A 14,535-nucleotide genomic window follows, 5' to 3' on the forward strand; every position below is an offset into this window, starting at 1 on the left:
TCAGAGGTTCCTGAAGTGGCAAATCTTTAGCCTCAACTGGATGCTCTCTGGACTTACACCACATGATTATGTGGTCAATTTTGAAGGAAAAGAACAAAATATATTAATATGTATGAATCCTGTCAAACATTGCACCAAAAAGTGTGCACTAGACCTTAATGCCCATTTTCAGGAACAGACCACATGACATTGAACAGATCGAACCTGGCCTTGAGCCTCTACTTGTATCTTCATTTCACATGACCTCACCTCTAGGTTTCATTTTTAATAATGACCAGTGTTTTAATTTACTTGGAGCTTCAAGCTTAACGAATGTTTGGATTTGAGTATGTTACATATGGTGCCACTACCTGATCAAGTATCATAATGTAGTAGATATTCTAAGTACTGGGCACAAAGAAGTTCTGTAGGGTACAAACATGTATGTAACCATGCCTTCCCAAGCAAAAGAGAAATTTATATGATCTGGGCATGGTCTGAAAAAGAAGGAAAGCAGAGAGAAGATCTGAGATTTGAGAGAATTTAAAATAAATGTGTTTCCCGTAAGAAAAACATTTCAACATGCCACTGTCCTGGATATTATGTTAACCTCTTTACTCACAAAGATTTTCAAGACTTCATATTGGGAAGCAGCTGTGGTATAGTGCAGTAATTTCCAAACTACTGGTTTTCAGGGCTGGTAAAATTAATAAAAAAAAAAAAAGAAGTTTGGGGACTGACATAGGGTTATCAACTTTTTGTTGTGCCAAGCAAAGAGATTATAAAACCAATAACCACTATCTAATATCACCAGCATTTTATAAAATAAAGGACACTGTAACACTAAAAGAGTAGGAAAATTTGCCATTACAATAATATCCAAATCCCTTACCATGGTCTATAAAGGCCTTCCTGACCTGCCCTCCTTCCTGCATCTGTGCTGAGGCCACACAGGCTTGTTCTGTCTCAGAGCTTCTGCATCTCCTCTTCCCTCTGCCTTCAATGTGCTTTTCCCAGATCTCCTGCACCTTCCTCCTTCACATTATTTAGATTTTAGTTACAATATGACCTCTTCAGAGAAACCCACATACTACCAGCCTTTTTCTATTTTATTTTCTTCAGAGCTTTTATTACTATCTGAAATTATTTATTATTATGTTATTGCTTGTTTACTTATTTATTATCTCTCTTCCCTCATTAGAACATAAGCTCCTTGTCTGTCTTGTTCAATAAGGCCTAGAACAGTACCTGGCACATAGCTCGCACTTAGTATTTGCTGAAGGAATCTCAGAATAAAAGGTATTCCCTTAAATTCAATAAAAGTAGTGTCGTGAAATAATGCACTGCTTTACTTTTATTATTAAAGAGTCATGAAAACTTTCCATCTGAAACCGTTCACAGGGGAAAGAGTGGTGCACTCGGCTCTAATCCCAGGGCCACCATATTGGCATCCGACTTTACTAGGGATGACAGCAGTACTCATCTTGTCCATCTCAAGAGATCAGACACATAGAGACATCAAGAAAAGCATAAAACAATATGTAAGTACAAGGTGCAGTTGTTACACTGTTTTTTCTATAAGAAGTGGTTCCCAGTTTTATACATCAAACATGTTACTGAAACTTGTTTAAAACTTTTTCACCAAGTAAACAGTTCATAAAGCAAATAATATCTGTACACACTACTAAAATCTTACTCATTCAATAAACACTTCTATGTACCAATTGCTCTCACTCTGAAGCTCACTTTACAAAGCCACTATTTTTGTAACTTTCTCTGGAAGGATTTACTGTTCATGACTGACCTGCGTTAACACCTCAACAGGAGAAGGCTTGAAACTAAATCTAGAAGGAAGCTCCTTTGTGTTCTGTGTCAGTAGCAAACTCCAGCTCAGATTTTCACAAGTATTTTGCAAACAGTAAATGAGCAGGTACTTTGCCAAAGGCTAGATTTCCAAGAGCTAGAGGTTAACAGCACTTACACATTAGTGGAGGGAGGCTAAGGCCCTCACACTCACCAGAGGCTAAGGTATTTAAATGTCACCATCATAACCAACTTCCCTTATCCCTTATCTCTCTCGGGGAAAGTATCCAAAGAGAAACAGGTCAGAAACCAGTCTATTATTACCACTGTCTTTCTGTGCTTCTTTCCATCTTAACCTAAGAGATCAGTGCCTCTGCAGAAACAACTGTACCCAAACTGGGTCAATTTGGGGGCATAAGCCTTAGGTGCTCAAACCAAGGACAATCTCAACCTGACAATGCCCTTTCCTACTGCCTCTATCACTTCCAAACCTATCTCCCACGCTTACCCCAGGCCCAAATGCAAATACACAGGTAGGCCTGAGGAACTGGGTTAAACTTGTCCAGTCATATCCAGCATAAAGACTATGGGAAGGAAGGCAGGAAGAAAAGGCCACAGGATCTCATGAGAAACCTGGAAATGGGAGACAGCAGTAAGAGTTAGGCAGGAATCAGACACATGTCTGCTTTGGTCAGGAAGATGAAGGAGGCCAGATGGAAGAGCAGAGGTGGACACACACCCTTTAAAGTCTACTCAGGGGCTTCAGGGTAAAATAGAAGCAGTTACCAAAATGTAACCCTAGCCAAAGTGAATCAGACTGGACATAGCCTCCAGCAGGAAAAGGAAGAAACCAATGTCTTGTAACCCAGCTGTATCATAATTAGCTAATAAGGGCACATCCTTTCCTGCAGTGGAGTCCTAGTGGTGCAGTGGTTAAGAGCTCAGGTTGCTAACCAAAAGGTCAGCAGTTGAAACCCACCAGCTGCTCCTTCGAAACCCTATGGGGCAGTTCTACTCTGTCCTACAGGGTCGCTATGAGTTGGAATCAACTTCCATGGCAGTGGGTTTGGTTTACGGGTTTTCCTGCAGTGCTCCCCATGTCCTGCTTTCCACTCATACTGTTCTATTTTAGTCTTAGTCCCTTGTTATCTTGTGAGGGTTCCTTAAATATGTAGTTTGTTATAGCTCAGATTTCATTTTAATTATTTATGGCTCTATCTAAGGAGTCCTGGTGGCACGGTGGTTAAGCACTCAGCTGCTGATCAAAAGGTTGGCAGTCTGTACCCACACAGCAGCTCTGTGGGAGAAAGACCTGGCAATTTGCTTCCATAAAGATTACGGCCTAGAAAACTCTATGGGGCAGTTTTACTTTGTCACATGGGGTTGCTGTGAGTCAGAATCAACTTGATGGCACCCAACAACAACAACATGGCTCCATCTACTTCCTCCACTAGACCATACACTCTATAAGCCATCTTTGAAGCCTGCTAAGGTCAGCCATGTTCTCTACCCAGGTTTATCTGTGCTGATTGTATTTAAGATGGAGGTAGGTCAAGGGAAGCAAAAGAGATGGGATAATTTGGATGAGAGGTGGTAAAGACAAACTTCACTGGCCTAGCTCAGAATTTTCCCGGGAGCCACACCTGAGCGCTTAGGGCCACCATTCAGGGTTGAGGTCGGGTATGAGTCAGAGACTTGGAGAAGAGAGATTCATGAAGTAATAGGCAAAGGAATAGTATATATTAATGTAGGAACTGATAGGAGAAGGAAAAACAAAGGTTTGGGAGCTGGAGTTACTATGATTAAAGGAAAAACAAAAACAAAAAAACTACAGGAGATGAAGAAAAGAGAAAAAGGCTTAAAAGAGATACTATTAAAAATGTAAACACATATAAAAGACTTGTGACAATTCAAAGGAACCACCTGATTAGAAATGAGAGTAAGAACAAAATACAGATTGGCTAGATTTTGTGGCAACAGTAAAATAACAGTAGCAATAAGAAAATAACAGTAGCACAGATTAAAGTTGCATAATAGCTTGTAAGGAAAATAAAAGCCATCTGTCCTTCCACAAAATACAATTTACTGAGGTCTGCTTGGTAATGATGAGGCAGTTATGACAGAGGCTAATGGAAGAGCACTGGGAAGGGAGGTCTGGGGGATATGCTTGCTCTGGTTCTCGCTGACAGGGGCACCAACCCATGCTGGCTCAGCCCAGCACAGCCCATGCACCTGCTCGCTGATTGCAGCTCTCTCTACATGCTTAAGGAGGCAGCAGGCACATTCTTGCTCTGTCCTACCACAGTGACAGCACTCAAGAGGCCCTCTGATAATGCAGATGACTCACTGGAGGTTTTGCTAACTTGTATTTCGTCAGTCAAGGTAGCCCTGAGCTGTAGGCACAAGCAGTTATTTCTGATGCCTCAGACACTCTGAGAACAAGAATAACCAGCCCCTGAATCCCAAATAACCTGATTCATGTGATGCTCTCTCCTCCCTCCAAACTCCCACCTACACTGTCTGCATTCATATAGTCTGCTTGCATATCTTTCCTACATGCCCTTTTAAGTCATAAGCAGCTCAGCAACACAGACAGCTTGGTACATTTTTTGATAACCCATTGGGGATGTTTGCAAAAATAAATGCTTTATGTGACAGCGTTAACAAGCCTATTATAAAAACCATGTATCCCTCTGGGCTATGAACTGAATGTCCCCTCTCCTGAACCCTGACATTAATATTGATACTCCATCTGGTTACTAAGTAATTCATATAACCCCTTACAGGATTTTTTGGCGAAGGTGAAAGAAATTTAGGAACTACTACTCTAAAAGCACATAATTGGATTTTTTGGAGGAAAGGAAATGAGAATTATTCAAGAAACTAGAAAATTGAGAAAATTTTCACTTTTAGTATTGAATATTTTTTAAATTTATTATTAAATATGCCATACATATAAGGGAATATATATATACACAAACCTTATACACATAATAAATATTTGTTGAATGAAAGAATGATATAATGAACTCCCATATACTCACCACTTAATTTTGGAAATAAAACACAGCTACTACTGGTAGCTATACCACAATGGAATATATTCTTAAGTTTTTCATCACCCCCACTCTATTTTCACTCCCCGCTGCTGTTCTCCAATTAACACCAAACCATGGGTTTGCTGTACTCCAAACACGCCACCCTGCCTCACACTGCAGTGGCTTTGCTTAAGTTATTTCCTCTCTCCAGAATACCATGCCTCTCATTTTTCAGAAGCAGACTCGTATTTTTCATTCACATTTGTGTTTAAGTGTCAGCTCTGTTAAGAAGCACTGCCTGACTCCTCATCATCATTTGGCTCTCCATCATCAATGTCCACATTACTTCAGTCAATCCTCTACGAGAATCCTCATCCCACTAAATTATGACTTTGTGTATTTATATCCCTCTGGAGACTGTAAGCTCCTTGAAGGAAAAGCTGTTCTTCTTCAGCACTTAACACAGGGCCTGCCCATAACCGTTTCTCATTAAACTTTTGTTATATGACTGCTCTTGGCCTCAAACATTTTACCCCAGGAGGCAGGAGAAGGAATTGCTGGTCTTCCAAACTAGGATTTCATAAGAGACTCTCAGAATCTTCTGAAAGGCTCTATATTTCCACAGAAAAAAATTCACGTGGAATTAGATGAGTCAAGTAGGAAATCTTGGTGCAAGAGAAGGAAAGAGAATCAGGACTACAGAGATGGAGAAGCAATGACACATCCATCTTCTCCACCCCACACACACCCAAACCCATACCTCCAGATAACTAATAATTAATGTGTTCAGAGTGGGAGCTACCCCTCATCTCCAGTACACAGATTCAACTCCACACCCCCCACCTCCTGACACTACCACAAATTCCTCACTTAGAAGGCAAAGAAGTATTGTAACCACCACCTCCACCAGGCATGTCCCGGAGCAGCAAAGTGGGAGTAGATGGGTAAAAAGGTAAGCCACAGGGCCTAGAGTAGGGTAAGGAGTCCCACTAAAATAGAGGAAAAGAGAAAAGAAAAATGTGGAGGTGTTGACACATGGTGCATTCTGGGCAGGGCTGGATGTGAACAGCATGGTGTCCTGTGTACTCACACAACTTTACAGCAATGCTACTGATGAGCTAATCAAGCAACCCACTTCACAGGACTTACCAAACACAGTAAGAATGTACACTGACATTTATTGAGCACCTTCTCTGTACCTGTAGTAATTTACATTTATAATTTCACTTAATTATCTCAATAATTCCCTTATTATTTCAACAGAAACCAAGGCTTAGATGGTAAAAATGGTGGAGCCACAGTTCAAGTCTATGTCTACTCTAAAAGCCACACATTCTTTCCACTCCATCACGCTTCACCTTTAAATACAGTAGACTTCATTATGAAGAAACTCTCCCCGAGACACACACCTCATAATTGCTCCTCTTGGTATCATATGGAAACAACTAGTGAACTGGTCCATGTCATCGGGTGAGACTTAGAATATCTCCTGTAAGACAGTGTGCCAAAGCCACACCCTTCAGCCTGGCATCCAACCTGCAGTGCTCAAATTGGCTCCAACCACACAATGAGGCTCTGCCAAAAACGAGGTTAAAGAATAACAGCTAAAACCAACCTGAGGATTCCAAGGGCTAAAATTTTAATAAATTAATAATTCCAGGCTCATGAACTTCTATAAATGAAGAAAATGACAGGGTTGATTTATGACTTTTAATTTTTTTTAACTCTTAAAGTTAACTTGCATGTACTATAAAATGTACACGGTCAAGTTCCAGACAGCTTCTAGCAGGCTCTGAAATTATTTTTAATCTATGACAGAAACATGAACCTGTAAATTAACAACTGTTTTATTACCATCAAGTGGCAAAAAATAAATAATTTCATTTCTGCAGAATTTTATGTGAGATGGCAAATTTTTGGAATGAATACTTTTAGATACCGCAGCTCTTTAATATTTCTGTAAAGATTATTTTTGGAACTAGGTCTCACTTTATAAGAGCAGTCTTAATATGCACACCAAGAAAAATGACTATTTCTTTCTACAAGTAGCTAGTGATATTTGAGGATAAATTACAAAATTCTAAATAAGTAAAATAATCAAAAGCAAAATAGAATCACCAAAAAAGAAAGAAACTGTTACTGATCATCTTCGTTGTCAGTCTTTGTTCGATTAGGATGAAGAAAACTCCTAAGTTTCGTTTACTTAATTCTTACAATAGGTTTTATAACTGTTATTATTAAAGAAGTCCTTCAGTCAACAAGACAGTCTAAGAGAGTTTGAATAACTTGCCCCAAAGTCACTCAGCTAATAAATGGCAGAGGCAAGACTCAAACCAAGGCCAATCTCTGACTTCAAAGAAATGTTTAGGATATACAAGGAAGAGTAAGACAAGTGGAATTCCAACAAATCGTTTTCTTTTGATTGTGACCAAAGTTGCCCAATTAAGCAAAACAACTCAAACTCTCCTACCATTTTCAACATTTGCTCTCAACTTAGAGAGAAATATAAAAAGGAATTCATGTTAAAAAGGTATCAAAAAAAAAAAAAAAACAACCAAACTTGCCCTCGAGCCAATTCCAACTCAACAGGCCTCTGTATATAGATGTCTTTTCCCCACACAGCATATCTGTCACCCTGATAAGTGATTTAGTGCTGAAGTAAATCATGCGAAATAAGGAAAAATCTTTTTATCTTAAATAAAATGTTGCAACATAATAAAATTTGAAGGAATCATGGAATTAAGTATCAAACAACATATACATTATATGAGACGACATAGATAAGTTGCTCGTTATAGATTGAACTGTGTCCCCAAAAAATATCTGTCAACTTGGCTAGGCCATGATTCTCAGTATTATGTAATTATCCTCCATTCCCTGATCTAATTACCTTCCGTTTTGTGATCTGATGTAATTATCCTGTGTTGTAAATCCTGACCTCTCTGATGTTAATCAGGCAGGATACACGTTACAGGATTAGGTTGTGTCTTCGGTCAATCCCTTTTGAGTTATAAAAGAGATTAAACAAGCAAGGAGATATCCTACCACCAAGGAAGAAGAGCTGGGAGTGGAGCACATCCTTTGGACCCTGGGTCCCTGCACTGAGAACCTACTAGACCCAGGGGACGACTGATGCCAAGACACATGGAGATTTCCAAGAAACACGAGGACCACAGATGTTGAAAGGAGACAAAGACCTTTCCCCAGAGCTGACAGAGGGCGAAAGCCTTCGCCTAGAGCTGGTACCCTGAATTCGGGCTTCTAGCCTTCTAAACTGTGAGAGAATAAATACCTGCTTGTTAAAGCCATCCACTTGTGGTATTTCTGTTACACACCACTAGATAACTAAGACAGTGCCCAAAACACTGCCTGGCAAAAAATAGGCAGGCTTGAAAACCTAGCACCAGTATTTACTTCCTTTCCATTTGTAGCAAGTAGCTCCCTTTGGATTCCTTTCTGGCTTTGGGGACAGATACTTTTAGGCTGAGATCATGGGCTGGCACTTGCTAGCTTGTGTTGGCTTGGAGACAAAAAACAGGCATACCTTGTTTTCTTACAACTTCATTTTATTGTGCTGCACAAATACCGTGGTATTTACAAACCTGTGTCGAGCAAGCCTATCAGCACCACATTTCCAGCAACATTTGCTCACTTTGTGTCTCTCTGTCACATTTTGGTAATTCTCTAAATATCTCAAACTTTTTCATTGTTATTATTATCTATCATGGTGATGTGTGATCAGTGATCTTTGATGTTAATATTGTAATTGTTTTGGGGCGCCATGAACTGCTCCTGTATAAGATGGAAAACTTAACAGATGTAGTTTGTGTTCTGACTGCTACACCGACTGGCTCTTCTGCCATCTCTCTCCCTCTCCTCAGGCCTCCCTATTCCCTGGGACATGACAGTTATTGAAATTAGGCCAATTAATAACCCTACAATGGCCTCTAAGCATTCAAGTGAAGGGAAGAGTTGCAAGTCTCTCACTTTAAGTCGAAAGCTAGAAACGATTAAGCTTAGTGAGGAAGGCATGTCGAAAGCCAAGACAGGCCGAAGCTTGGCCTCTTGTGCAAAACAGCCCAGTTGTGAATGCAAAGGAAAAATTCTTGAAGGAAATTAAAAGCGTTACTCAGTGAGCACATAAATGATAAAGCGAAACAGCCTTACTGCTGATACACGGAAGGTTTTTAGTGGTCTGGATAGCTCACGCCAGCTACAACATTCCGCCTTAAGCCAAAGCCAAACCCAGAGCAAGGCCCTAACTCTCTTCACTTTTATAAAGGCTGAGAAAGGTGAGGAAGCTGCGGAAGAAAAGTTTGAAGCTAGCAGGGGTTGGTTCACGAGGCTTAAAAGAAGCTGTCGGCATAACATAAAAGTGCAAGGTGGAGCAGCAAGTGCGGATGCAGAAGCTGCAGCAAGTCATCCGGAAGATCCAGCTAATCAATGAAGGCGGCTACACTGAACCACAGGTTTTCAGTGTAGATGAAACAGCCTTACACTGGAAGATGATGCCATCTAGGGCTTTCATAGCTAGGTAGGAGAAGTCAATGCCTGGCTTCACAGCTTCAAAGGACAGGCCGATCCTCTTGTTAGGGGCTAACGCAGCTGGTGACTTTCGGGTGAAAGAATGCTCATTTATCATTCCAAAAATTCTAGGGCCCTTAAAAGTTATGCTAAATCTACTCTGCTTGTGCTCTATAAATGGAACAACAAAGCCTGGATGGCAGCACGTCTGTTTACAACATGTTTTACTGATTATTTTAACCCACTGTTGAGACTAAACTGCTCAGAAAAAAAGACTCCTTTCAAAATATTACTGCTCATTGACCATGCACCTGGTCAACCTAGAGCTCTGATGGAGCTGTACAAGGAGATTACTGTTGTTTTCACGCCTGCGAACACAACATCCATGCTGCACTCTATAGATCAAGGAGCAGTTTTGACTTTCAAGTCTTACTATGTAAGAAATGGCTGCCATTGATAGTGATTCCTCTGATGGATCTGGGCAAAGTAAATCAAAAACCTCCTGGAAATCATTCACCATTCCAGATGCCATTACGAACATTCATAATTTACGGGAGGAGATCAAAATATCAACATTAACAGGAGCTTGGAAGAAGTTGATGACAACCCTCATGTATGACTTTCAGGGGTTCAAGATTTGCACTTGATCCTCTAACAACTCCAAACAGCGGCTGGTTCCTTTGCATCTACCATGCTGTTTCTCTTTTACTTACGTTGTTCCCAAGCATGACAAACACTTTTCCTATCTTCATCATGCATTTAATGCCTACATGTCCTTTAGGGGCCAATGTCTCAGCAGCATGTGAACGAGCTGACCTCAGGCAACATACCTGAACTCTTTCCCTGGCTTTTGAGACACCCCATTCTTGTTGTTTTCCTCCTACCTCTCAAACCAATTCTTCTCAGTTTTTTGTGCCAGTTCTGTCTTCTCTATCCAATGTCTAAATGTTGGAATTGCCCATTTTTTCTGAGCTCAGTCCCTTCTCTCTTCTAATGTGGTGTTAAGAGTTCAGACTTTAGGACTAGACTGTCTGGGTTCTGTTGCTTACAAGCTCTGTGGCTTGCCTGTGCCACAGTTTCTTCATCTACACTGAGGGTAATAATAACGCCTACCATACAGAGGTATAATGAGGATTACATCAATTAAAGCATTTCAAAAATAAATTAACGATTAATAAGAAAAATAATAAACTAATACATGTAAAGCACTCAAAACTAGCACAAAGAAGGCAGTAGGTGTTAGCTATCACCATTAATATTATTATGAGATCAGTTATCACTATTATTTTTATATTTATACTGTATCCTACCCACTCTCATGATTTTATATATCAATTTTCCCCAAATTTCTGTCTCTAGCCCAGACCTTCCTACTGAACTCCAGACTCACAGACCCACACAACTCCTAAAATCTCTACATAGACGTCTCAAAGGCATCCTAAACTTAACAAGTCCAAAATAGAACACTTCATCTACCTCCCTTCAAATCTATCCTTCATGTACCTCCTTCATCTCAATGACAGACAGGCACCTCCACCCAGATACTTAGTTGCTCTTGGGAGAAACCTGGTCCTTTACACCACCCTCTCCTTTACTCCTATATCAAACCCATCACTAAGTCCTACCTACAATACACAGCTACATCAGTTCACCTCTTTCCATCTCCACAACACCATTTGAATCCTAGTACCACCATCTTTCATCCTAATACTGGAAACAGCACTCCCTTGAGCTTTCCCTCCCCGATTTCTATACAGCGGCCAGATTGATCTTTCTGAAATGGAAAAGGCTGAGAGTGTCTCACACTTGCTTAAAACCCTGTAAAAAAACTGGGAAAAAAACAGACAATCTCTAGATAGCCCCCTGTTGTTGTAAAGTACCGTCGAGTCAGTTCTGACTCATAACAACCCTATGTAACACAGAACGAAACACTGCCCAGTCCTGCGCCATCCTTACAATTGTTGTTACACTTGAGCTCACTGTTGCAGCCACTGTGTCAATCCATCTTGTTGAGGGCCTTCCTCTTTTCCCCCGACTCTGTACTTTACCAAGCATGATGTCCTCCAGCAACTGATCCCTCCTGACAACATGTCCAAAGTCCATAAGACGCTGTCTCGCCATCCTTGCTAGAAGCAAGGAACATTCTGGTTGTACTTCTTCTAAGACAGATTTCTTCATTCTTTTGGCAGTCCCTGGTATATTCAATGTTCTTCGCCAGCACCATAATTCAAAGTCATCAAATCTTCTTCAGTCCTCCTTATTCACTGTCCAGCTTTCACATGCATACGAAGTGATTGAAAACACCACGGCTAGGGTCAGGCGCACCTTAGTCTTCAAGGTGACACCTTTGCTTTTCAACACTTTGAAGAAGTCCTTTGCAACAGACTTGCCCAATGAAATGTGTCTTTTGATTTCTTGACTGCTGCTTCCATGGCTGTTGATTGTGGATCCAAGTAAAATGAAATCCTCCACAACTTCAATCTTTTCTCCCTTTATCATGATGTTGCTCATTGGTCTAGTTGTGAGGATTTTTGTTTTCTTCATGTTGAGGTGTAATCCATACTGAAGGCTGTGGTCTTGGATCTTCATTAGTAAGTGCTTCAAGTCCTCTTCACTTTCAGCAGGCGAGGTTGTGTCATCTGCATAACGCAGGTTGTTAATGAGTCTTCCTCCAATCCTGATGCCCTGTTCTTCTTCATGTAGTCCAGCTTCTCGGATTATTTGCTCAGCATACAGGTTGAATAGGTATGTTGAAAGAATACAACCCTGACGCACACCTTTCTTGACTTTAAACCAATCAGTATCCCCTTGTTCTGTCCAAACAACTGCCTCTTGATTTATGTAAAGGTTCCTCATGAGCACAAGTAAGTGTTCGGGAATTCCCATTCTTCGCGGTGTTATCCATAGTTTGTTATGATCCACACAGTTGAATGCTGTTTCATAATCAATAAAACACAGGTAAACATCCTTCTAGCGGAAATTAGGCACAAGCTTCCAAGAGTCCTCTCCAAATGGAGTCACACGGGACGCACGTAATTCTCCCAGCAACAAGTTGTAACAATACGTATGAAATGTTGTCTACCAGGGAAGCTCATTAGAGATTCAATGCCCTAAGTTTTTACTAGGGGGGCTGGTCACATAGGCACCTTCTCCCTAGCACACACCAAGATTCCAGACTCTAGAGGGAAAGCAGGTGTTCAGCACAAACACATTGTTTATACAGACTGTTTAGGTGTAGTGAACCACTTCTATCAATTAGGGTGGTGAGAACCCTACCCCAAGTCCAAGTGCTCAGACACCAACCTGGTAAGCAGGGCCTTTCAAAGGACATGAATCAGGCCTGCTATAACTCGTTTTTTGCACAGATACATACTGAAGTACTTTGGATAATATGACAGTATGTTTGATCTGCTTTTTGGGAGGAAAATAAATTATAAAATAATAATATGAGAGGGCAGAAGTGGGTAAGGGTATGGCACAAGATTGGCTGTGAGTTGATATTGTTGAAGATGGGGAATGGGTACATAGGAACTTACTGTGTTGTTCTTTCTAATTTAGTGAATGTTTGACATTTTTCCCTAATAAAAAGTTTGTTTTTAATTACAAGAGAAAACTCAGAACCAGTGCTTAGGCTGTGAATCAACAGGTCCGTGGCTTGTGGGGCTGATGACCAGAGCCTGTAGAGCCCTTGGGGCTGTCATCAAGCTCTGAGGGAAAATAGGTTGTCACAGGCCATGTGAGAATAAGCTTTGAATCTTGACATGCAGGAGTCAGATAACAAGAGACTGAGAGACAGAGGTAGAAAGGGTAGCCTATTGTGCAAGGCAAACTATACCTTGGAGCCAGAAATTTTAGAGTGATTTGATTATAGCCAGAGATTAAGTGGCTGGAAGATGATCTTAATTAAACCATCTACTGAGTGTTGCAAATCAGATTTATTATACTTTGAGTCATTAATCGCTGAGCTATAAAATGAATATCTAGCCACTCTTTCTCCAGCATATTAACAAAAATGGAGCATTTTTTTTCCATTTCAAAAATGTGTTCTTTAACACTGTTACATGCCACTCACAATAATATTACACTCTGAAAGACAGTAGCCTCAGAGTGACTAAAACCTTGACAGCAAGTTTCAAACACTGGAGATACTGAGTACTGAGTCACTGCTATTTTGGTTAACTCAGGTGGGGTAACCTGGTGGCGCAACTGGTTAAACGCCCAGCTGTTAACCAAAAGGCTGGTGGTTCAAATCCACACAGCAGCTCTACAGAAGAAAGAACTGGCCATCTGCTTCAGAAAAGATTACAGCCAAGAAAACCCTACGGGGCAGCTCTGCTCTGTCACATGGGATCGCAATGAGTCCATTGATTCAGCAGCACTTAACAAGAGCAGGGTGAAATGGAGGCAAAAGTATATTCTTTCCTCCAAAACTACAAATAATCAGTAATCAGTAACAAATTATTTGAAATGCAAATATAATGAAACCATGTTTTAGGTTTTATTATACAAAGGTGAAAAAAAAACAACTAAAACCCCAAGGGTGAACTACGAGCATAACAAGCTTGACTGCTGGCCACTTGCTCTAACACCTCTGCAATATGACAGATCAGCCTGTAATAGAAAAGAAAGATACAGAGAAAACCAGCCCAAATCAGCAATACGAGCCCTTACATCTTCCCTCTATTATGTGAAAAAAAACATGTTCATCACTGAACAATGCCTTCCTTGGTCTCCAAACAAAAAGCATTAATGGGTCACCATCAATAAAGCATCCCCTATTAGTGGAAACAGCTTTTTACTAATTCATCCATACTCTGTCATCCATTTTTCAGCATAAGATGAAATCTCTCACTGGGGACCAGAACAAAGCCTACAGATATACAAGGGACCAAGAGTCTCTTTGGCTCTGTCCTAAAACCCACAAATCTTTCCTGCCAGAGAGAATGAAAAAGCATATCAACTCTGTAAACCATATCATCATGATTTGAGATAGGTTACAAATATACTGTACAGTATTTAGTCACAGGTTTCCTTCAAGATAACATTCTAATTAAATGAACCTAACCAAAAAAACCCAAACACATTGCCAACTCACAGCAACCCCACAGGACAGAGTAGAACTGCCCCACAGTGTTTCCAAGGAGCAGCTGGTGGGTTCGAACTGCCGACCTCTGGGTTAGGAGCCAAGCTC

At 40.6% G+C, this 14,535-nt stretch overlaps 1 protein-coding gene across 10 annotated transcripts in view; it reads right to left on the reverse strand.

Annotated features, from left to right (window-relative positions):
• MYO5A (myosin VA) overlaps positions 1 to 14,535 on the reverse strand; it is a 264,298-nt gene that overhangs the window by 222,775 nt on the left and 26,988 nt on the right. Inside the window, exon 1 of one of the 10 annotated variants that reach the window (XM_064295230.1) lies at positions 872 to 7,331. The exons of the other annotated variants lie outside the window; for them this stretch is intronic. Within the exon in view, the coding sequence (XP_064151300.1) occupies positions 872 to 874 (3 nt within the window). The 5' untranslated portion in view covers positions 875 to 7,331. Of the gene's footprint in view, positions 1 to 871; positions 7,332 to 14,535 lie in introns of those variants that run through there. 10 annotated transcript variants of the gene reach the window in all.

The sequence above is a fragment of the Loxodonta africana genome, chromosome 12 (genome assembly GCF_030014295.1).
Source record: "Loxodonta africana isolate mLoxAfr1 chromosome 12, mLoxAfr1.hap2, whole genome shotgun sequence".
Lineage (NCBI taxonomy): Eukaryota > Metazoa > Chordata > Mammalia > Proboscidea > Elephantidae > Loxodonta > Loxodonta africana.